The 23,203-nt window shown below is 44.5% G+C and overlaps 1 protein-coding gene across 1 annotated transcript in view; it reads left to right on the top strand.

Annotated features, from left to right (window-relative positions):
* Nucleotides 1-1,880: 1,880 nt before the first annotated feature.
* The window catches only part of Znhit6 (zinc finger HIT-type containing 6), a 27,894-nt gene continuing 6,571 nt past the window's right edge, over nt 1,881-23,203 (top strand). Inside the window, exons 1-8 of the mRNA XM_032897220.1 lie at nt 1,881-2,670; nt 3,629-3,694; nt 3,781-3,887; nt 3,976-4,061; nt 8,439-8,542; nt 18,436-18,504; nt 19,704-19,784; nt 21,259-21,336. Coding sequence (XP_032753111.1) covers nt 2,042-2,670; nt 3,629-3,694; nt 3,781-3,887; nt 3,976-4,061; nt 8,439-8,542; nt 18,436-18,504; nt 19,704-19,784; nt 21,259-21,336 — 1,220 coding nt within the window. The 5' untranslated portion in view covers nt 1,881-2,041. The remainder of the gene's footprint in view (nt 2,671-3,628; nt 3,695-3,780; nt 3,888-3,975; nt 4,062-8,438; nt 8,543-18,435; nt 18,505-19,703; nt 19,785-21,258; nt 21,337-23,203) is intronic.

Genomic DNA, 23,203 nt, shown 5'->3' with positions numbered 1-23,203 from the left:
TTGGAAGAAGGAAGATTCACTCTTCTTCACCTGCTTGCATTTACTTGCCAGCACATCTGTTGGAATCGACTTCTATAGAAGACCATCTGAAACAACTAGACTCATGAGACTGAACAACTACTGGATTCTTGGACTTCCCATTCCCAGTGTTGAGGAGTTGGACTGCAGACATCATGCAGAAGTCATCACAATAAATTCCTTCAACATAGAAGGACATTTCATAAGTTCTGTGACTCTAGAGAGCCCTGACTAATGCAGTTGGTGTGAACATAAATAGCACAGCCATTACAGGGCTCAGTATAGAGGTTCCTCAGAAAACTAAAATTAAAGGCACCACCTTCTCCTAAAATTGTAATCTTCCTAAGTACCTGCAGGAACCTAAGTCATCACACTACACAGTAATCCGATTGTTTCTACCAGTTGTGGGGCCACAGGCAGAGGTACGAAAATCTCTGAGTTCAAGGCCAGCCTGGTCAACAGAGTGAGTTCCAGGATGGCTAGAGCTACACAGAGAAACCCTGTCTCAAAACAACTACTACTACTACTACTACTACTACTACTACTACTACTACTACTACTACTACTACTACTATTACTATATGCATGGGTATTAACATGGAGTATGGATGACACCTCTGTAAGTAACCTCGATACACTCACTAGCTCACCAAGTTGGACTTGGGTGGAATCCTTTGGTCTGTCGTCAGTTCCTTCCTGGGGCGAATAGGCATTTGTTCACTATTTCCCAGAAATAGTGTCACAGAACAACAGGTCCCAGTTCTTTATGGTCATTGACCAGTGTGTCAATTTACTGGAGCTGCTATGATATGATAGTAAAAACTGGATGACTTAGGCAAAAAGACTTTTTTTTTTTTAATTTTCTCAAGGTTCACGAAGCTACAGAAGAAGTCAAAGGCCAAAGACTTAACTTCTCACATTTCAGTATCCCTCTCTACGTGCATCCATCCCGTTTATAAGCAAATTCCCTCCTATTAAATACACCAGTCAGATTGGGTGAGGGCCCATTCAAAGGCCTTATTTTAACTATTATGCCTTTAAAAGGCCTTATCTCCAAATATAGTCAAATTTGTGAGGTATTAGGGATTAAGTGCTTCAACGTATGAATATTAGTCAATACAACTCTCCTCTAATAGCCAGAGTTTCAGCTGCTGGCTGTAGATCTTTTTGTAATTGAGTCCCATGCATGATTTCCTGTAATCTTTGTGGGAGCAGATGGGATTTTATCTCCTCCCTTCCTCCTTTTCCTTCTCCTATTTGTTTTTGAAACAGGGTCTCGCTATGTAGACCAGACTTGCCTTGAAGTCACAGAAATCCTCCTGCCTCTGGCAACTAAATGCTAGGATTAAAGGCATTTTCTAATACCACGCCCCACAGTGTACGCCCCACAGTGTACGAGTGAAGAAAGCTTAGAACAAGGGTTCTCAACCTGCGGGTCGCGACCCCCCATACTAAATTTCCACCCTCTTCCTAAAAGCATTTACATTATAATTCATATCCGTGGCAAACTTACAATTATGAAGTAGCCACAAAAATAAGAAACATGAGAAACATGATTAGGAGGACTAAGGAACCACTGCTTTTAGGCAGTCTGAATTTAGAAGGAACATGGGGGTCCGTCCTCTATTGTCATACATTATTAGATTTAATCTTTAATACTGATTGAAGTGGATCACTTATTTCTAGACTACAATTACTGTTCCCAGGACACCAGTTCTAGAGCCTGAGAAAGGGTGCAAAACCCTGTCGCTGAGTGGGAGTCCCGGTGGGCGTGGCCTCTCCTGGCTCTAAGGGGTGGAACCGTAAAGCCGCCGAGCCGTAAAGAACGCTATACGGTCGTGAAGAGTCGTGGCCGGCACAGCTGCTTTACGGCTACCTCGGCTTCCAGCGAGCGTGCAGGGCTTGCGGCTTCTGGTTTGCTGCACGTGTGGCGCTGTCGGTGATTTGTTTGGTAATCTCTTGTTGGCGTGGTAGCGCCTCAGCGAAGAACGGAGTGGCAGCTTCGGCCTAGGCTCGTGAGCTGATGGAGTTTGCAGCTGAGAAAGAAGGGACTCCGGGAGGAGGTCCCCAGAGGGTAGCTGAGGGGGCGCGGCCGAGGCCTGCGGCTGGTGGGGAGGGAGCCGGGGACTTAGGTGGGAGCCCCGAAGCTGACGATGGAGAGGAGAGGAACGGACTGACAGGAATTAAGACCACAGAGGATGCGGAGGAGATAAAGATGGACTTAGCTGTGGTGAAGCAGGAAGTAGTGGACTGGTCGGATTTAGACGGTGATATTTCGGATAGCCACTGGGTAAAGCAGGAGGTGGAGGGCGGGCCTGAGGTGAAGGCTGAGAAAGACGTGTTGGAGGTGAAGCAGGAGGCGGATAGTAGCCTGGTGGTGAAAGAAGAGGAGGTGGATGAGCCAGAAGTAAAGGAAGAGAAAGTGAAGGTGAAGGAGGAGGTAACGGACTGGGAAGAAGCGAAGGAGGAGGACTTGAACGTAAAACAGGAGTTGTTTGTTGGTCAGAACGTAAAGGAGGAGCAGGTGATGGATAGAGTGCCCGTAAAAGAAGAGGATTGCTTCAAGAGAGAAGTGATGGAAGACACGAAGGTGAAGGAAGAGCCGCAGATGAATCCCCGAGTGGGCTGCAAGAGGAAATTGGCCATGTCGAGGTAGGGCAGGGAGAAAACCCAGATGGGAAATAGAATACTGGGTGGACAAGTTCCTAACAGCAGAAAGGGAGGTAAGTTAAACCACCCGGGACTTGGGTCCCTGAAGTGAATGACGGTGTTCAGGTTAGGTTTGGAAAGCGTACTGTTAGATAGCAAGTTCTTGGACACTGTCAAGTGACAGTGTCCAGAAGGGTATGGTCAAGTTAGGGAGTGGAGATTCTGGGGATCGGGAGACCTTTGTGGGACCAGATCTTGCTAAATAAGAAGCTCTCGCTCAGTCTGCCTTTTAGAGAAAATAGGAATTAGGGGGCATCTAATACAAACCAAAAACCAGCAAGTAGGTAGGCTAATAGACAACCTTGAACTGACTCTTGAATTTATTCCTGTCTTCTGTGAATGGTCATTCCGTGGATGCAGTCTCTTTAATGTGCTCTTGTGACAGCACAGAAGGTCAGGTTGTGATCCGATTGAGTCTCAGACACCCTGAGCTGATAGAACCGACTTGTACCAGGTGTCCTTTGGGTGTCCTTTCTAAATTAGCCGTGGAACTGGGGGGAAAGCATACATTGCTGCCACTCTTTAAATTTGGCTGAGTCTCATCCTATCTTGTTTCTCTGGCGTATATGCTTTGAAAATATCCCTATGTAGTTCATGGATTGTACTTCTAGATACACACAAAATCTCCACGAATTACAATTTCGAAAATCACCAATCCGTGCGATTCTCTAAGTACTGTAGGGGGGAAAAAATGGGTCTTTCGTACAGTTTTCTTGAGTCGCACGTCATCATAAATGAAACATTTTCATAATTTCCATTGACAGCCATCGTATACCTCATCACAGTTGCTTTGACTGCCTACCTATATAAACTGTGAAATGCCCTCGAATCGGCATCCTAAGACCGTAAGGGCATCAGTAGAGTTAATTTTGGGTATTAAGTTGCAGGTGCACTTTTACAGGTGTGAGACTTGTGGCACGGAAGAAGCGAAGTACAGATGTCCACGCTGCATGCGGTACTCCTGCAGGTAGATACGTAACTTCCTACCTCACTCCCTACCTGTGTGCGCCTCTTAGCTTCAGACGCAGAACCGCCTCCTGTTTGTCTCCTCAGTTTGCCCTGTGTGAAGAGACACAAAGCAGAGCTCACGTGCAGCGGCGTGCGGGATAAGACTGCCTATGTCTCTCTGCAGCGCTTTACTGAGATGAACCTCCTGAGCGGTAAGTCGCCGTGTGCGCCACATGGGAATGATTTCTGCCCACCGACCCCACCGGTCACCTGTTAACTCTTCCGTTCTATGATTACAAGACTATCGGTTTTTGGAAGACGTGGCGAGGACAGCAGACCGGGTGTCAAGAGATATTTTCTTGACAAGACCAAAGCGCAAGAAATATGTAAGTATTTTCTTCCGATCTTCCCAAGTTCAAATCTCTGCTGCTCAGTTAATTCATTTCCCGGCTGTGTCAAACAGCCATGTCGACGCAGGGCTATTGTGGTTATCTGAGACAGATCCAAGTACTTAGCCTGAGGCGTTTGTACTGTAGAGTGGAGGTCTAGAACGGCAGGTAGAATTCCTTCTATAGATTTAAGTGCATGTAGGAAGTTAAGGTGGTTCCAGAGAGTAAAGGGAACAGGGTGCTTGAGGGGTGTAGACCACTCAGAGCATAATTGTCAGCACAGTGGGAGAGATGAGCTTCCCTGAGCGGGGTGGTTCGTTAGGCAGTGGACCTAATGGTGTGAACTGGACGGTTGGAGGCGTTGGGAGGGAAGCCCTGGGTGGAAACAGCAGAATCCACACAGATCTGGAATGCATAGCAAGACTGACTCAGAAACGCGCAGACGCAGGCTGGGAGCAGGATGCCTACCCGTGGGGCATTAGGAGGGGCAGGATACCGGAAGCATGGTGAGTGAGGAGGGATGCTGAACAGGGGTGAGAGTTTCCAAGCATTCTAAGTAGAAAGGAGACTAAGGGAAGCAGGGCGCAGTGGTGCCTTTAATCCAGCACTCAGGAGATGGAGGCAGGTGAATCTCTGAGTTCCAACCCAGGCAGGGCTACATTCAACCTTTTCTCGAAAAGGTAAAAATGTCTTGAGCCTGGAGAGGTGGCTCAGCAGTTAAGAGCACTTGGTCTTGCAAGGAAACATGGGTTACACAGAGATGTACAAATCCGAGACTAATTCTAAATGCTCCGAAGCCCTCTTCTGGCCTCCAGTAGTACCAGGCACACACACGATGCACACATACAATAAAATAAATTTTAATAAAAGGATGGCTTTCACTTGGTGTCGGGGAGCAACAGTGGAAGACGAAAACATGAAGAACAGTTGCAGGGGTGGGTGCCATGGCAGTGATGCTGGCAGCTTGGGGGGGGGGGTGCCATGACATTGATGTTCGTGGCTTGGGTATGCTGTTAGAAATTATTGGAAAGTGGTTTGGTTTCAGTTTTGACAAAATAATTAAACACAAGAAAATTTAAAGCTTAAACATGTAATAATTGGTAAGTGAAAAATTGATTAATACCATGATTGAATCAGAGACCATTTCAGTAGAAGGTTAGGATTTTCTACACAAGTGTAGTATGGGTACAGAGACGATATTACATACAGCAGAAATTTACCAGGGAACAGTTCTTACTATTGCTCAGATTAAATTAAATACTAAATCACTAAATACTGTTATACTGTAAAATACAGTGTACATTAAAAATCATACAGTGGGAGTATAGTGTAATGATAGAACCTGCTCTGGGAGGTGAGGGGAGCACTCCTGGCTTCCTAGGAAATCTTGCTACCCTCTGGTGTGGGACAGTGACCTGGTGACCTTTCCAAAGGGTTGTCTTACAACCATATCTTTGCTCCTCCTGATGTTTATAGACTTTGAATTTTTCAATAATTAACGAAAAACAAAACTGCAGTTTTTGAAACAATATTATTGGGGTCTTTTGGGTTTGAATTCTGGTTTGTCTATGCTTTTCTAGGATATATACCTAAACGTGAAATTGTGTTGTTGTCGTGTGTCATGTCCTTAGTGTGACTAGACGTTAGTAGAACTTATCTCCGGTTTTCATTCTGGCCAGTTACATCTAAATGTGGTCCAGCAAACTTTGTTTATGTCTGATTGCTATAGGATTGTGGACATTTGGTTTCTCTTTGTGGGTATGTGCTTAAGCATTTTGTTCTTTTTGTTGGCCAGGCTTGTTATCTCCGACCCTGAGCAGCACGGCTAAGGCACATGTTTGTGGAGGTCAGAGGGCAGCCTCTGGTGCTTCCTTTTACCTTGTTAGAGACGGGATCTCTTCTCCTGCCTCTAGTCCCATCCCTCCATAGGAGACTGGGATAGCAAAACTTTGCTAACACACTAAGCTTTTTGTGTGTTCTGTGATTTCAAACTCAGTTCTTCATACTTGTACAACAAACTTTTTACTGGCTGAGGCATCATCAGCCCTGGAGAGCTGTCTTTGTCTTTAACAGTTTTTAAGAATTTTTTAGGGGTTGGGGATTTAGCTCAGTGGTAGAGCTCTTGCCTAGGAAGCGCAAGGCCCTGGGTTCGGTCCCCAGCTCCGGAAAAAAAAAAAAGAATTTTTTATAGTTTTTAGATACTGGTCAGTGTGTGATAGTGTCATAAGATTATTTCATATAGTTATCTTTTCATTCTTTGGATGAACAAACTTTTACCTTTGCTTGCCTCCTTTATAGTTAGTAGTTTATGCGTTCATAAGGAAAGTCTTCCCTGTGCACGGTCAGCAGCACTGCTGTTTGGACCTAGCGTTTTCTATCCTGAAGTTAAAGAGAGGACTGCTTTCTGAAAGGTTTATGGTGTTACATTTCACATTTTTGTCTTTTCCTGGAATTGGAAGTGAAACTGCCATTTAATTTTCCATGTAGATAACTCCTCTTCATAGCACCATTTCCTGGAAAGGTCATCTTTTGCCTCTTTATAAGCCAGGCAGCCATAGGACAAACGCTTTGGTCAGGTTGTAGCCTGTCTACGCCATCTTATTAGTCTGTTTATCAACCTCGTATCTCTGCTGCACTCTGATTTATTGCAGTGTGCCTCATACAACATGTGACCTGTCCTCTCAGAAGACAGAGTCATTGTATGCACTGGGCCTGTCACAGATTCAGCCAGCCATAGATCAGAGGCGTTTGGGGTGAAAATTCAGTCCGTACTGAGCAACCCTTTTTCTTACCATTATTCCCTGCGTTACCTCTTGACTCCTGTCTACATAATGTTGGGCATAAAGATTATTTCACATAGACAGAGGGTACGAATGTTAGATGCAAATATTACCCCATTTATGTGAGGGACTTGGGTATCTGCAAAGCCTGGTGTCCATCACTGGTTCTCAGAGGAAAGAGCGTGCTCTCTTAAAGTCAGCCTTGTTGAGTGTGCTACTCAAACCATTTCCACTTTCCTTGCTTACAGTATTCCTAGTGAGTAAAAGCAAAACTACATTTTGACACCTGTGGCTTAGTTAATTTTTTGCTTCATTACTTTAAAGCTAAATTACTAAATGCATCAGGAATTAGTTCTTTGACTTTATGAGGTTACCTTTTCTTCTAAGTCAGTGGTTCTTGACCTGAGGGCCACTACCCCTTTAAGACCATTGGAAAAACAAGATATTTACAGTAAGATTTGTAACAGTAGCAAAATTACAGCTATGAAGTAGCAATGACAGTAATCTTATGGTAGGGTATCACCATAGCATGAGGAACTGTATTAAAGACCAGACTTAGGAAGGTTCAGGACTGTTGTCCATGCCCTGCACAGCTTTCCACCCAACCCTACCTGCCCTGGGGGTTGGGGGCAAGTTGGGGCAGAGTCAGTGACACAGACTCTGGGAGCAGGAAATAAATGCTGCAGCTGGCTCCTTTGAGCACTGCGCAGGCTCCTTTAATACCCTCCACCCACGCCCCATTGGTCCCAAGAAAGCATCTCTTCTAAATAGCACTTCTTGATTGGCTGACATTATTTGCACTAGAAATCCCTGCTCTTTCAGGCAGTCCTCAATTAAGTCCTCCTACAGGAGATGCTTTTGCAGCTGCACAGCCCCCAGCGTTTACATAGAGGCAGCCCCTGTCCTGCCATTCTTGCTACAGGGAACCCCCACTCAAAGCTTTTGTCTGCTTTGCCCAATTTTAATTAAATGGTGCCAGTGCTTTGCATGGTGTTTGTGTGGTGTGTTTTCTATTTCTACTTCTCCTACCTTATGTTTTGATAGATCTGTGTGTCACAGTTGTGTTCTCTCTTGAGCAAGTATGATAATTTGGGAGGTTTTTGCCAGCTCATAATGCTTTTAAGGCAATTTTTAAATATGTTTATCTTTATATATGTATTTCTCCCATTGCCTGGCTATGTTTTCAGTGGAAAAATTCATCTTTATTACTACTGCCATTAATAAAACCAAAGTCTGATGAGTTACAAAATTATATGCCATTACATTTGTAATTTTTTGACTTAGCTTGTGACTGCTAACCCTTTTCCATGGACTTGGCTCTCCAACTTGGCATTACAACCTTAGATTCCTGTCTATTTAACCAGAAAACTCGATTTTTTTCCCCTTCCTCTGGGTGATCTTTTTCCTTCTTTAGTTCAGTAGAAGACTTAGTTGAGTTACTTTGAGACTGTCCTCCTTGAGCTTAACAACTTACTCAGATGGAGTAACATATGTTAGAAACAGATGTCTTTATCCCATTTTGTCCCCTCTGTATATTATCTGAATGTGCATTGTAAGGCATCTGAAATTAACTTATATTTGGTTTTGTTGTTAGCTGCTCTTTTTGAGGAATCGTGCCCGAAAGCAAGGTATTTACTTGAGGCTTCTACCCAGTGGATTCAGCAAGAGGAAAGAGAACTCAACAGTTTTTGACCATAGGTAGGTTTCTCACTTTTACTGTATTTATAGCTGTTGTGGTTTGATGAGGAACAACCTGTAAGGTTTATTTGCTTTACAACATTGTAAACAAAAGACTGATCTGTGAACTGTCCCTGGACGAGAAGAGAAACAGACAGTTGCATGTCCTGTGACTGGTGTGGATGTCCAAGGACATGTATGCTGTACTTGGAGAAGTGTCTCAAATGTTAGTATATGTGACAAACCAGTGAATACACTTGTGGTTTAATCAGTGAGTTGGAGTTTGAGAGCATGTGCTTCTGATGGTGCCTCAACAGTATTTGTGGCTGGGCTGGGATTTGATAGCGTGGATTTCTAGTGCTGCCCAGTAGTGCTAATGGCTGAGAATCCTCCTTTGAGTAATAGCGTTGTGAAGTTTCTCTGAGACCTAGAGAATCATGGGAGTTCCTTGATGAAATCCTCCTCAGCATTGTGTACCTTGATAGAAAGTTAGAGCCCTGAGAGACTTACTGCCTCTGGGTTCACAGGCGGGTCTCACTGTGCTACCCAGACTGGTCTCAGAGTTCTGACTCCAGCACATCCCACCTCAGACCTCTGAGGCCTGATTGCTGCTGTAGCGTCTGACTTCTTATGAACTCTGGTCAGTTAGTTGTTTTAGAGGACCTTGTTCTCCATCCTTTCTCTTCTTTCTCCCCTTCTCCTGCCTCCTCTTCTGCTTCTCCTGAGCCCTGAGGAGGGATTTGATGAAGACACCTTGCTTAGAGCTGTGCGTTCCAAGTGCCTTCCTCCCTCCCTCCCTCCCTCCCTCCCCCCCCTCTCTGCAGAGTGTCTGATGCACACTCCCCCTCTCCCTCTCCCTCTCCCCCTCCCCCTCCTTCCCCTCTCTGTAGTGTCTGGCTGTGGGTCTCTGTATTTGATCCCATCTGCTGCAGACAGAAGCCTCTCTGATGGTGACTGATGAAGGCACCAGTCATCCATTAGGACTCCTCAGCCAGTGTGTGATCAGCTCTACTCTCAACCTGTACTCTTGTGTGACCTAACCACCTGTTCCCCAAAAAGGGCCAAGCTTCCTCTACCCCCAGTTCTAGACACCCCTAACCTGTGCTTATTATTGTTCTTCCACCTTCTGCTTAGAGCTCTGAGTCCTCAACTTCCTTATCCATCCTCTGGACTTAGGGTTTGGTTTGGTTTTCTGCATCTGTCATCGTAATAGAATTAAGATTATAGAGACATGCCCATTGTTAAAAAATCTGAATTAGTATCTAAGTGTTCCAGTCCTGTTTTAGAAGTTAGCCACTAGGTGTCCCTCTTGTAAAGACATAACATTTTACAGATTTACAAATATTTCAGCCTATCATGTTCCATGCCCATCCACTGTTTGTTAACATGATTGCATTTGTTTCCTTGAATAGTTGTGGCAATGCATTCCTTTAAACACAGGATTGTTTTTAACATGGCATCTATACATGCAAGTTTATATTTGTTTATAACTTTGCTTCTGAAAGGAGCAAGGATGAGTGAAATGGTGGAGTGAAATGGAGAGTCTAAGTTGTGGAGAACAAGTGGGCTTTACAGAGAGGCTCAGAGGGCAAGGTAATAGGTGCGTGGTGCAGACTTACAGCTACATTGAAATGTTGAGCTCTGCCATTCCTTCCGTGTGGCTTTTAGACGTTATGGAGGAATTTCAGAGTGGCTGCAGGGTCTTCCAAAAGCACTGTGAAGAAGTAGAAGCCTGGTTGTCCACCTCTCCTGACTGTGGCCATGCCAGCAGGAGCAGGGGAGTTCTGTGACACTGCTTCCTAGATATACCTTCCCATAGTGCTGCTAAATGATTATCTACAGAAAACCTAACACTCTGGTCACCTTCAGTCGTCATGCTTTGACCATGACGGCCACCTTCTCAGGATAGTACAGCTTCTTGCCCACTGTAATCAGTTCCCCAGATGGCTCTGTTGGCCGTTGGCGGTATCTAAACCTGTGTCTGCAACTGCAATGCTTTATCCTTCCATGGCCAGACATTAGCGTCTGCTTTCATTCACTGCAACCTGAATTGCTACCTTTTAAGTAGAGCAGAGACCATTTCAGGTATTTCTCGTAAATAATGGGAGACGCCTTGTGTGTTTGCTAGCGTAGGTCACAGTCTCTGCTTGTTTCGTGCTCACCATGGTAAAGCCTGGTGTTACGTGAGGGGAGTTTTCTTAGCAGGTTACTTCTCTGTGCCTATTGCCTTGGGTGTAAAAGAGGATCCATCCAGTGATGGGACTGTCATGTTTGAGTGGTATTCAGTTTAGAGTGCCTTTCAGAACTAACTGTGGACCAGTTTTGAACCTCAGAATTAGGCTTGATGAGCAGACCTGTTAATTCATTGACCTTAGGGTATCCTTAATTTTAAAAAGCATCAGATGAGTTTGAAATCTGCCTCTGGTTGAAAACTGCTGGCCTCTGTCCCAGTTAGCACCTGCCCACTATTTGGCAGGCTCTGCACAGTAGGGTAGTACTGACTGGAGTGCTTACATGCAGGCTGCAGTAGATGCACAAGTGTCACTGCCAGAGAACAAAACCAGTAAGAGCAGTGTGTATTGTGACCACATCCCTGACAAGAGGCAAATGAAAGGAGGAAGGACTTAACCTTGGATCATGGTTTAAGAGGAGGGTAAGTTGTTAGGGTGAGGAAAATATGGCGGGGTTCATGCCAGAGCTTTTGCCTAGGATTTCTTACATCTCATCCAGGTAGATCAGGTGCAGAAAAACTGGGGTTAGCCTAGAAGTGGATCTAGACTGTAATGCTCGAGACCTGTAACCCCAGCAGCCAGTTCTTCCAGCTGTATCCCCCCTCTTAGGGTTCCATCTCCTCCCCAGACTGTACCACCAGCCAGAGTTAAGTGTGAGCATTTTATATTCAGGCCTCATCAACGGGACAGGACACGTTTAACAGGAAGGGAAGCAGTTTTGTGGTCTCCTGGTATGCCTGGGCAGTTTGAGACAGTGGAGGAAGTGTTGTGTGTCTAGAACTCGGGGCAGTGAGTCGTGGGCTGTGGACACCAGGGAGTTTATTGAGGTAACCCCTGTGGACAGGCGATCTGTAGTCTGCCCCCTCCTGACTTCCTGCTGAATTGAAGCAGACCCAGGGTGATTATCCTGCTGACTCCTGCAATGTCTTCTTCTTCTGTGCAAGTGTACACAGAACTCATCTCTCCATTACTTCGCTTTTGCTAAGTCCCTCCACAGTGAACATGAAGCAGATGTCAGCATTGAACACCTCCTTTTGGGATGTGTGTATCTGCTCTCCCTCCTCCTTCACAGTGTTGTTGCGAGGGACTTCTAGGTATTTTGAAAGGCACATTTTGTGTGTGTGGAACCCTTTGATAACTTTCTAGAAAAACTTGTATTCCTGAACCTTACCTAGTAAATGGTTCTGTGTTCCCCAGTCTAAGAATTAGCCAGCTATTCCAAATGCCACTTCCTTCTAATGCATAGCCATGACATGCATGTTCTAATATGTCATCTACTCACTCCAGCACCACCTACCTAGCCTGTTTCCTGTTACCACGTAGTACAGTACTACATGGGCAAAATTACAACTGGTCCTTTTGAAAGAATGTTCATAATGATGTGAGATGTAAAACTGGTTTGCACTCTCCGACGTAGTTACTTTAGCGCAAACCAAGTCACTGAGCAGATCTTTGTATTCGGCTTCCAGAAATACTTAATCATGGTACTAATCCTAATAAATTATTTTTATGAGGAAGTGTTGCATTTATTTCTGAGAGACTTTAGGTTTTCGTCATGAAAAATACTTTAAAGGTCAGGAGGCTCTGAGTGAAGGATTGTGTAGCTGTTTCATGCATTTGCCCTTCAAGGGCTTCCAAATTTGGTAGATTTTCTTTCAGTTTTCAATTAAAATAAGATTTTATGGCTGCAAGTGGAACAAAATGCTTATGTTCCTAAAATTCCATCAGATATTACTTGATGTTTCTAAATGTCCTAACAGTTGGCAGGTTACATCTCTCTTCCTGTCTGTTGCTTATAAATGGAAGGTGAAATGTAGTGTCTTGGTTTTTGTCAACCTGACACAAACTTAGACATACCTGGAAGAAAGAGCCTCAACTGGCAATGGAATTCATTGCCTCCACAGACTAGCTTGTGGGCATGTTCGACATGTTTTCTTGATTGTTAGTTGATGTAAGAGGCTCAACCCTCTATGGGGCATATTATCCCCAGGCATGCTGGCATGAGCTCTATCAGAAGAGCAGTGAGCAAGCCAGTGAGCAGGGCTCACCCATGGTCTGTGCTGCCAGTGAGCAGGGCTCAACCATGGTCTGTGCTGCCAGTGAGCAGGGCTCACCCATGGTCTGTGCTGCCAGTGAGCAGGGCTCACCCATGGTCTGTGCTTGCATTTCTGCCTTTAGGCTCTTGCCTTGAGTTTCTGTGTTGGCTTCCCTCCATGATGGACTATAACCTGTAAGAGAAATAAATGTTCTTCTCTCTTGTTTGTAGTCCTGGTATTTGTCCCAGCAAAAGAAAGCAAACTAGAGCATCTGAGAAGAGAACACTTTAGTCCCTTATCAGATAGGTCGCTTGATGATGCATGAAACAGAATGCCCAGGTCAGACCAGCTTGGCAGTTTGAAATGTGTTGGCATTCAGACTGCTCAGAGGTAGGATGGACTGAAGGCTGTTACAGTACAGTGATGTGTTCACAGCATCAAGGACCTGCTTTCTTTGATGATTTTTCATGGTGTCCTCCTTTGCTTTTCTTGTTTTGTTTCAGTGTGCAGGGGGTTCAAGGGCCTTGATTGTGTTCTGTGGTGTGAGCTTAATTGGAATGGTCATAAAACCCTGCTAGTAACAGCCTATATTAAAGCAGATAGCAGTAAGGAGTCCTGGGGTGACCTGAGTCAGAAACTACCCAGTCCCCGAGATACTGTATCCAGGAAAGTATTCTGACGGAGGGTGTGAGTCCATTGCCAGAGTGTGGTTATGGATTAGGAAAATGGAAGTGAGCAGATTGAATGGTGGCCAAGAAAGCAATTATAATGCCCACTGTGTCTTTTGAAAATTGTTCATATATGAAGATAGATATTCAAAATAAAAAGTAATCGTGATATATTTGAATTAGCACTTTTGACATATAAGTGGTTTATTGTTGAATTTTTATTTCTGGAAGTATTTCTTTCTCTACTGTAGTAGATCCAGGGTTATGACACTCTGAATCCATACACCACCTTCCCATTTGGCAACTGAGCTATTTTATCATATTCCTCAGCAAAATGCCTTTGAGGCTATCAAAATAATTACAGTATAATCCAATCCTATTGGGCCTGTGCGTTTATGGGTATCTAGTTGCTTCCCTCCTCCTAGCAGGTCCTTCCCTCCCAGGTTGGCCCTGGATGATAGATTCATCAGGCTTGGTAGCCAGCACCTTTCCTCACTGAGCCATTTCATTGGCCCTGTTTGTCTTTATTTTTTGGGAAGGGGTGGTTTTTGAGACAGGGTTTCAGGCTATCCAGGAGCTCAGTTTGTAGATCAGACTACAAACTCTGGTCTCAAACTCAGAGATCCACCTGGCTCTTCCTCCCAAGTGCATGGGTGCTTGTGCCACCACGCCTAGGGTTGTTTGTGCTTTTAAGAAGTAATTCTATGTTTGAGACCCACATTGACACCATGTCAGCCTGAGCCTTAACTTGAGAGTGTTGGATAAAAATGTCACTAGGGTAGTTTGCAGATGCCCCAACAAAGCTCCTGTGGAAGCTACTTCCTATGGCACCAGCGCTGAGGCCGGACTTCTGAGACACAACTGATAGATCTTCAGATTTAAATGGTAGTTTTTTTTTTTTTTTTTTTTTTTTTTTTTTTTTTTTTTTTTTTTGAGCTGGGGACCGAACCCAGGGCCTTTTGCTTTCTAGGCAAGCGCTCTACCACTGAGCCAAGTCCCCAACCCCTAAATGGTAGTTTTTAAGAAATAAAACTATAAGTTGTCCTCTGACCGCCAGTTGTATGCCATAGACAACACTGCTGTACTCAATAGATAAATAAATGTAACCAAGAAAATGATAGTTAAGAGTCTGCTGCCTCCCACATTCCGGGATTCTAAGCATGTGCCTGGCTATTTTATCATATTCCTCAGCAAAATACCTTTGAGGCTATCAAAATAATTACATACATAATCCAATCCTATTGGGCCTGTGCGTTTATGAGTATCCAGGTCAGGAGTCAGTGTTCCCCAGTCACTCTCTACGCTTGTTTCTGGGGTTTGGAGGGGTTTTTGTTTGCTTTGGTTTTTGAGAAAGTATCTCTCATGTGCAGCTCACTGACTGAGCCCAGGCTGGCCAGCCAGTGAGCCCCAGGGGTCTGAGCCCAGGCCTTCCAGCCAGTGAGCCCCAGGGGTCTGAGCCCAGGCCTTCCAGCCAGTGAGCCCAGGGGTCTGAGCCCAGGCCATCCAGCCAGTGAGCCCCAGGGGTCTGAGCCCAGGCCTTCCAGCCAGTGAGCCCCAGGGGTCTGAGCCCAGGCCATCCAGCCAGTGAGCCCCAGGGGTCTGAGCCCAGGCCATCCAGCCAGTGAGCCCCAGGGGTCTGAGCCCAGGCCTTCCAGCCAGTGAGCCCCAGGGGTCTGAGCCCAGGCCATCCAGCCAGTGAGCCCAGGGGTCTGAGCCCAGGCCTTCCAGCCAGTGAGCCCCAGGGGTCTGAGCCCAGGCCTTCCAGCCAGTGAGCCCCAGGGGTCTGAGTCCAGGCCTTCCAGCCCGTGAGCCCCAGGGGTCTGAGCCCAGGCCTTCCAGCCCGTGAGCCCCAGGGTCTGAGCCCAGGCCTTCCAGCAAGCACATCATCTGCCAGCTGACCCATCTACCCCTGCAGTCCCAAGTAATTATTTGTAAGGAGACATGTTCAGTCGAACTTCTAGTAAGGAAGTAGCTTAGTTTTTTAAAAATGTGAGGGTTACTTCCAATGTTTGTCTCACCATTATCTGGAACTTCTCATAAAAAATATCTTTTAGTAGTAGTGGAAGATAACAAATGATACATGAAAGATTTCTTCAACGCAGACCTGTTCCTACGTAAGAGCTAGGGCACTTCAGGTCGCACTCTGGGGCTGGGCAGAGCCTCACTCAGCAGTGCCCTTCCTGCCTCCCCGCGTGACTAGGTAACCCCACTGCGTGCGTCTGTTTCACGCTAGCCCTGTGCAGCACGCGGTATAGTGGACAGTTACACATACCGTATTACTAGTCCAGTCCTTTCCTCAGTATAAATTCCTAGGAATGAAAACGATGGACGAAAACCTATACTGTTTAGATGATAAAGTTGTATTTATAGCTTTTTATGAAATTGCACTGCCAGAGGCTTTTATCTATGTGTATTTTGGCCAACAACGGACAGTGTCTGATCTCCGTTTTCCTGGTATTACTAATTTTCAGAGTGTATCTGCAAGTCTGATAACCACATTTCTTTTCTGAGTGCGTTTTTCATTGCATTTGAACAACCTGTAGCATGAGCAGTAGTGCCATTTATCAGGAGCCGATGACTTTGAATTTGTATATTCCTTAGGATTCTGATAGATCTTCAGATTTAAATGGTAGTTTTTAAGAAATAAAGTCAAGAATAATTGATTACATGATCATAGAAACCTCTGCCAGTATCTTCATCGACATATTATTTTATTGTAACTTGGAAAGTATGCTCCTTCAAAGTTCCAAGTAACTCTTGGATATATAATTATTGATATGTCTATATGTCTCCCCTGTTTTATACATGTGCCATCAGTTTTCCCATGTGTTTAATTATCCTCCCTCTCCCCAGGAGCCTTTCAGACACTCTCCTCCTGGCTGCACTCTGTGGTGCTCTCGCACACCGAGGTCTGTTTATATATCACCCCGCAGAGACTCGTGCACTAAGATTTAGTTCATTTTCCAAAAGACACTGGGACGATACTGACTCCATTGAATGCGCATGCGTGCTTGCATGCCTGCGTGCCTGCATGCGTGTGCGTGCACGTGTGTATGTGCGTGTGTGTGTGTGTGTGTGCGTACTCGTGTGCGCACGCACGTGTGTGTTTTCATGTGAATATTTGGGGAAAGCTCATACCTTTGACTTCATGGGACTCCAAGAACTGATACTGCGTTATGAGTTGTCCAGAACGGAATGGCACTGTCAGAAATTGTCCCTACAGCTTCACTGATCTAATCGCTGTAAACAAGAGTTTTGGGTAAGTTATGTGGAATGTCCCAGGTATATCCTCATTCTTGAGAAAGTGGGTCTGCCAAGGGTGCAATGGCTGTGTTGTTGGATGTATCTGACATTTTGGGGGAACAGAAGCCCTAGTGAATTGAAGTGACTGATAGTAAGTGCTACCCTCTGTCCCAGCACTCTGTTGTGGTGGTGGCTTTTCTGCCGGGGATGCCAGCAAGCATTTTCAGTTTCAGTTACAGTAGTTGTCAGAACTGGAAGCCTGAGCTTCTTAACATCCAGTGGGTCAGGCAGGGGCTCTGGAAACGCCCTCCAGTGGGTCTAAGGCAGGCACAGTGGGGTGGCCCTGCCTGATTGAGAAGCACCGAACTAACCTGATGATAGGAGCGCTTCTCAGAGTGTCCTTAGAAGACATCAGGTAGCATTCTGACTTTAGTATATGTTCATTTATATTTTAGGCCATTTGTATATCACCATATATATTTATGAAAATTTGAAAGCAGTTCTTTAGAGTCTCCAGAGCAGGTGTGATTGTCCGTGTGCATCTATTTCTCGTCGGTTATTACTTATCAGTTGTGCCTACATGATTTTCAGTCACACTAAAAGCCTTCAGGGACGAGCCGTGAGAAGCCTCAGCGGTCACAGCTGCGTGCTCCTCCTGTGGTGCTCAGAGCAGGTGACTGCTGCTCCTGTGTTGAGACCTTTGTAGAAGGTAGCTCACCCTGTGGACAGGTTTTCACTGCATACAGTCATCCCTCCCTTCCCCAAAGAATCCTCACCAAGTCTATAAATACTACTAAAGTTGCGTGGGTTTGTCTGTTTTTTTTGTTTTTTTTTTAGTAGTTATAGATTTGGAGTTCTACTATTTATTACAGGGTAAATTTCAAAAAACTTACTGATCATTGCCTAGAAAAGATATAGCAAGTGGATGGTAAAAGTTTTCTTCCAAAACAAGAAAATGCATGTAGGCCAGGTAAGAGGCAGACTGACCTCTAACTTCAGGGACAAACTGACCTACATAGCAAATGTTCTAGTCTAGCCAGGGCTGCATAGTTGGACCCTGAAACCCTGTTTCAAAAAGAAAAAAACCAACAACAAACAGGAGATGTATAAGGCCATGACTTCACGTGAAGAGATTTAAATCTCTGTGATGGCGCTTAGCTGGGTTCTTTAGATTTCGGGTTTTCTGGTTTGGGTCTGGTGGGTAGGTGGTCACTCTTCCGAAGCAGACATTTAGTGAGCTGCGGTCAGGTCCCAGGAGACCAAAGTCCAGATGGAACGCAGAGGCACTTGGTGCACTTTGCTTAGCAACCGGCCTGTTGTGTCCTGTTTCGCTACTGAATGCGCACAGTCGTCCTCACAAGTGTGTGGACAGCCGGCTGGACTCAACTGGACAGGACTTCCTTCACCTGCTTTCTACATTAGTCAGGCGAGGACACCAACTGCCTGCGCCTAATCCTGAGGAAAAGTGTGAACTCTGAACGCAGGCTCACCAGTCTCAAAAGACAGCGTCCTCCAGTTCAGAATTGTCTTTCCTCTGACCAACCTCACAAGTCCATTACCCCAGAACATGGTTCCCAAGGCGTTAGGAAATGGCGGGAAGCACTGAATAACAGCAGTGGTTTAAGCCTTGACACCCACCATTGAAAACCCCGCAGTGGGAACCAGCTCTGATCTGACCTGTGGGCTTTGACTCTCCTCCTTAACCACCTTAACCGCTCGTGACTGCTCTCTCCTAGGAACCAGCAGTTTTGTTGGCACGTAAAGCTCCAGTTCCCTCAGAGCCAGGCGGAGTATGTAGAGAAAAGGTACGGTACCACACTGTCCATGACGGGCCTGAGGAACCTGCATCTGAGGGCGCAGCACGCACATCGAATCAGTTGTGATGCTGACGTGGTTCTTTCTGTCTCAGAGTACGGAAAACTCCAGAATTTTAACCATTCCAGCAACGTCTGCAAAGTGGGTCAGACTTAAAGGGCAAAGGTTAACATAGACTGTGGCAGTAATCATTTGAGCAGAGAGCATGATTTAAGGAGGGACGTGATCTGAGTCAGGAGGTCTGAAACTGAGTGATTACACAGGGCATGAAGATAACCAAGAATTCTATAGAAAATCTCCTCTGTAGTGATAGAATCCTCAGAAAATATTGTAGGTATATGAAACATGGGTATACATCAAAATACAGCTACATGAGATACATAAATACATCCTAGCTTAATATTAAGGCTGTTAAGATTTCTGACAAGGTCTATATCCAAGTACCACTCACATTTTATTAACCATATGCTGTGTGGGTCTGCGTGGAAGTTAGGTAGTGTCCTCAGCATCCGTCCCCACTGTGCATTCTGTCTTTGGAGTCCTTGTGGGGAATTAGCATAGAATTGTGTTACCCAGCAGAAGGCAGGGCTGGTCTTGCCTAATACACAGGGGTGTGACAGAAGTGGTTCCATGAGTTAAGTTGCGAGCATAAGTTTCTGTTTCAGAGGAGCCTTAAATGTGTTCCGCAGTGTTTATGGATACTGTAGCTGTGTGCATGTACAGGAAAGTGTGAAAACCTAAAGATCCTCATTCCGGGGAAGTTGGTGTCCTCTTTAAAGCCTGATTGTGGCTCTGACTAGAACCCTGGCTGCATGGCAGCCGCCTGGGCATTCCTCAGATGTATCTCTTGGAGCTTCATACATGTTTCAGTTTTAACTTTAAAGTCTGAACATAGATGTCCATTAAAAGCAGCTTCATGTTTTTATAAGTGATTGATAAGGAGGTTTCTAAATTTTTAAAGACTCTATCATTTTTATCATTATATTTATTGTTATAGTTTTGTTCCTAGAAAGTTTTTCTGTGCTTCCCTTCTACAAAAACTTATCATGAAAGAATGTTTTATGCTATGTCTTGCCAAGAGTCCTTAAAGGGTCCTTGTCAGTTTTTACACCAAATTCAGTAATTTTAAGTTAACACTTCGTAGCAATTATAAATAATAATGTAGCTATTTTTCTTCTCTGTTGGAAAGAGTACCAGATAATAAAACCATTAATGAAATTCTAAAACCTTACATCGATCCCGAAAAGTCTGATCCTGTGATTCGTCAGAGGTATGTTTCAAAAATCTTGTAGCTTTCTGGCGAGATTTAAAATGTTGACTTAAAATGTTGTATGACTGCACTTTGCACACACTTGCTTCAGAACACATACGGAGTACAGAAAGCTTCGGAGAATGCCTCCCTCCTTCACCGTGCGGCTCTCAAGTTAGAACTTAGACCCCCAGGCTGCACCACAAGCATCCTTACTTGCTGGGTCATCTTGCTGGATGGTATTTGTTTTCAGGTGGTATTTGTTACAGGAAGTTGTGGCTATATTTAAATATGTCGTTGAAATTGCTGAGGTTCAGTCACTGTAAAACTAGTGTCATTTACTGTACTACAAACACTCCTCAGATAGATAGTATTGGAATTCATTTAACTGTTGCAGCAGCTCTGTGTGGTCAGACACTAACTCATACCCATTTTACAGGTGGAGAAACTGAGCCTTAAGTAGGTTAAATAACCCCCTGTGAACCAATAAGCAAGGAAGCTGGGATTCAGATCCCTTTGGGACTGAAGTCTGCAGTCTCAGCTTTAGACCAGACTGCCTTTCACATTGAACCAAAAATTCTAAAACTTAAAGCATTTCTAGTAACTGTTTAAAAAAGACAGGAAATTAATTGTATTTCAGCCAAGTCCTCAAAGAACTAAATAAGGTTATACTCTGCCTCCAGAACTACAGCATGGTCAAAAGTGGCTAGCACAGCTTAGTGGACAGTTTGATCCTGGATATACAAATTAAATAGCTATCTTTGTCTGCCTCTTGGGAACTGTGTGGTCAGAGCAGACTGCTTCACCACCATGCTTTCCTTTCCCCATCAGTGGAATTAGAATAATACCAAGGAAACGTCAGGAAGTGTGAGAGAGAGAAGTATCAGGTCTTCAGGGCCTGGCATTCTCTCAGCAGTGCTCAGACGTGAAGCTTGGTGTTGGTTGTTCTCCTGTCAGTGTCCCGGGCAGGGATGGAGCGACTTTCTTCTGGAGGTGGGAGTGCAGGTTTGGTTCCCAGAGGGTTGAAATTTACACCAGGTGGACCCTGAGTGTCTGATGGCACCCTGTTGGCTCTCACTATTGAAGAAGACAGTGCCAGCCAGACTCCTGCAGGCCATGCAGGGGCTAGGCCTTGTCTATGGACAGCTCTGAGAGTTGATCAGCTGATAATCTGGTTATTGTTGCTCAGATACTTGGCGTTGGTGGGAAGCATCCGTTACTAAAGCGAAGGCAGTGTATTGTGAGCAGCGGGCTGCTGGTGCAAGTGTGTTAGGCACATGTAGACTTCAGATGTGTAACCAGCTCTAGCTAGGTATTGCTTTAACATCTTGCTTAGAAAACATCTTTTTTTTCTCTCTAAATTTTTGGATAAACGAACTATAAACATTAGCTACTCATAAATGTTTAGTCTCTATAAAGACTATCTTGAAATAGATTAAAAATTAATTTTGGAAAAAAATTAATTTTGCTTCCTCCATGCATTGTTTTCTTTCAGATTGAAAGCCTACACACAGTCCCAGACTGGGGTCCAAATTTTAATGAGGGTCGAAAATACGCAGCAAAATTTGATAAGGTAAAATGACTTCCCTTGTTTCTCTGTGTAATGAACTAGCTTGATTGGGTTAAGTAGCTAACTATTATACTGATTGTTTTGCTGTCAACAAAAATCTAGAACTCTAAACTTACCACTTTCAAGTTTAAATACTAAAATAATCCCACACTTACAAGTTTTATAGCAATCGCCTGTCTGTTTTTGTGGCTTTTCAAGGCAGAGTTTCTCTGTGTAGTCCTGGCTGTCTTGGATCTTGGACCAGGCTGGCCTCAAACTCACAGAGGTCCACTCGCCTGTCTCCTGGGCGGTGTGATTAAAGCTGTGCGCCAGCACACTGGGCTGAGCATTTTAACATATCCTCGGGAATAACCAAAGAGTCCCGCATACCTCAAGAATGTGAGTTCCCATGTTCATTCATGGTTTTGGAAGCTCAAAGCTCACATAATCAGGTGGCTACTGCTGCACACGCTGTCTTAGAAAGACAAAGAGGGATTCGGGCAAGCCATGAGCTGAGAAAGGATCACTGGGCTTTGCTCATCAATGACTAGATCACTTCTGGAGCCAGTTCTCCACCACTAAGCTACAACAACCCCTTGTGCTAGGCTGCTACTGATGGGTGACAGTAAAAGTGCTGGCCATCTTGGTTCCTCAGATCTCTAGCTTTAATCTTCTGCATTGAAAGGAAAGAAAGTATGGGGTGGGGGGTGTGCTATCTGAGGTAACTGCAAGAAGCAGACATCACCGTTCAGGGACTGTACAGATGGTTTGCTTGTTGTTCGCATCAGTACTTGAACCTGACACCAGATTACTTTTAAAAGTGAAATAATAATTCATTTTAGTTATTTTTAGTATGAGCTTGTTGTGGTTGCCTTATACTTACCTATTCAGGTAGCCTGATAATTTACCAGACCTGGGGAAGGCAGCCCGTATCATTCTTATGCAGTCAAAAAACAAAAGGAAATGATTTGCATTCTGGGCTTGTTTATTGGTTATTTGGTTTGTTTAGGTTGCTATATTGTTCCCATTTTCCTTCATTAACTGTAAGGTGAGGTTTATTCTGCTTGGATTTAAGCCACGGTAGCTTGGTCTGTGGACAGTGAACCAAGGTAGGAAGTGCTCATTAAACTGGTCAGATCTGCCTGTTGGGCACAGTGTTCACATCCAAAACTCAAGGACGTCAGTGTATTTTTGATAAAAGTTAATTATAGGATACTCAGACTACAGTACAGACGGCTGGGCTGATGGTAAATATTTTAACACTAGAAGTTTGTGTTAACAAAGACAAACTGTAGAAGACAGAAGAGCAGCAGAAGTGCTTGTCAGAGGACGTGAGGCGGAGAGCGGGTCAGTGAATGGTCAGTCTGGAACCAGTCAGCCTGGGAAGACTTAGACAGTCGGTCCCAGCAGTGAGCCTGAGCTCACACCTCATTTGCTACAACTGAATTTCCTAAGAGAACGGCCTGTTTTTATTAGTTATATGACTGAGATCCCTTATCAGTGAATGTTGTTTAGTGAGAGATAACAGCATTGTCTTTCCAGAGTACACAATTTACAGAGAACTTAAAGCCCTATCTACATTAAAACATTTCAAAAAAATAATAAATAAAATAAGACATTTCGGGGCTGGGGATTTAGCTCAGTGGTAGAGCGCTTACCTAGGAAGCGCAAGGCCCTGGGTTCGGTCCCCAGCTCCGAAAAAAAAGAACCCAAAAAAAAAATAAGACATTTCATATTTGACCTTATAGGCCACATTTCTTGCTTATATTATTCTCAATAAATATATATTCCATTATTTTAACTTGGCAAAAGATACATTCAGCTTAGTATCATACGAAAATGGTGTGAAGATAAAAGATTGTCGTTTCAGTTTGTTTTTTTCTCTTTTTTT

This window comes from Rattus rattus, chromosome 3, assembly GCF_011064425.1.
Source record: "Rattus rattus isolate New Zealand chromosome 3, Rrattus_CSIRO_v1, whole genome shotgun sequence".
In the NCBI taxonomy this organism is placed as follows: domain Eukaryota; kingdom Metazoa; phylum Chordata; class Mammalia; order Rodentia; family Muridae; genus Rattus; species Rattus rattus.
Note: the sequence above shows the minus strand (reverse complement) of the source record. Positions and strands in the feature narration are given on the sequence as shown.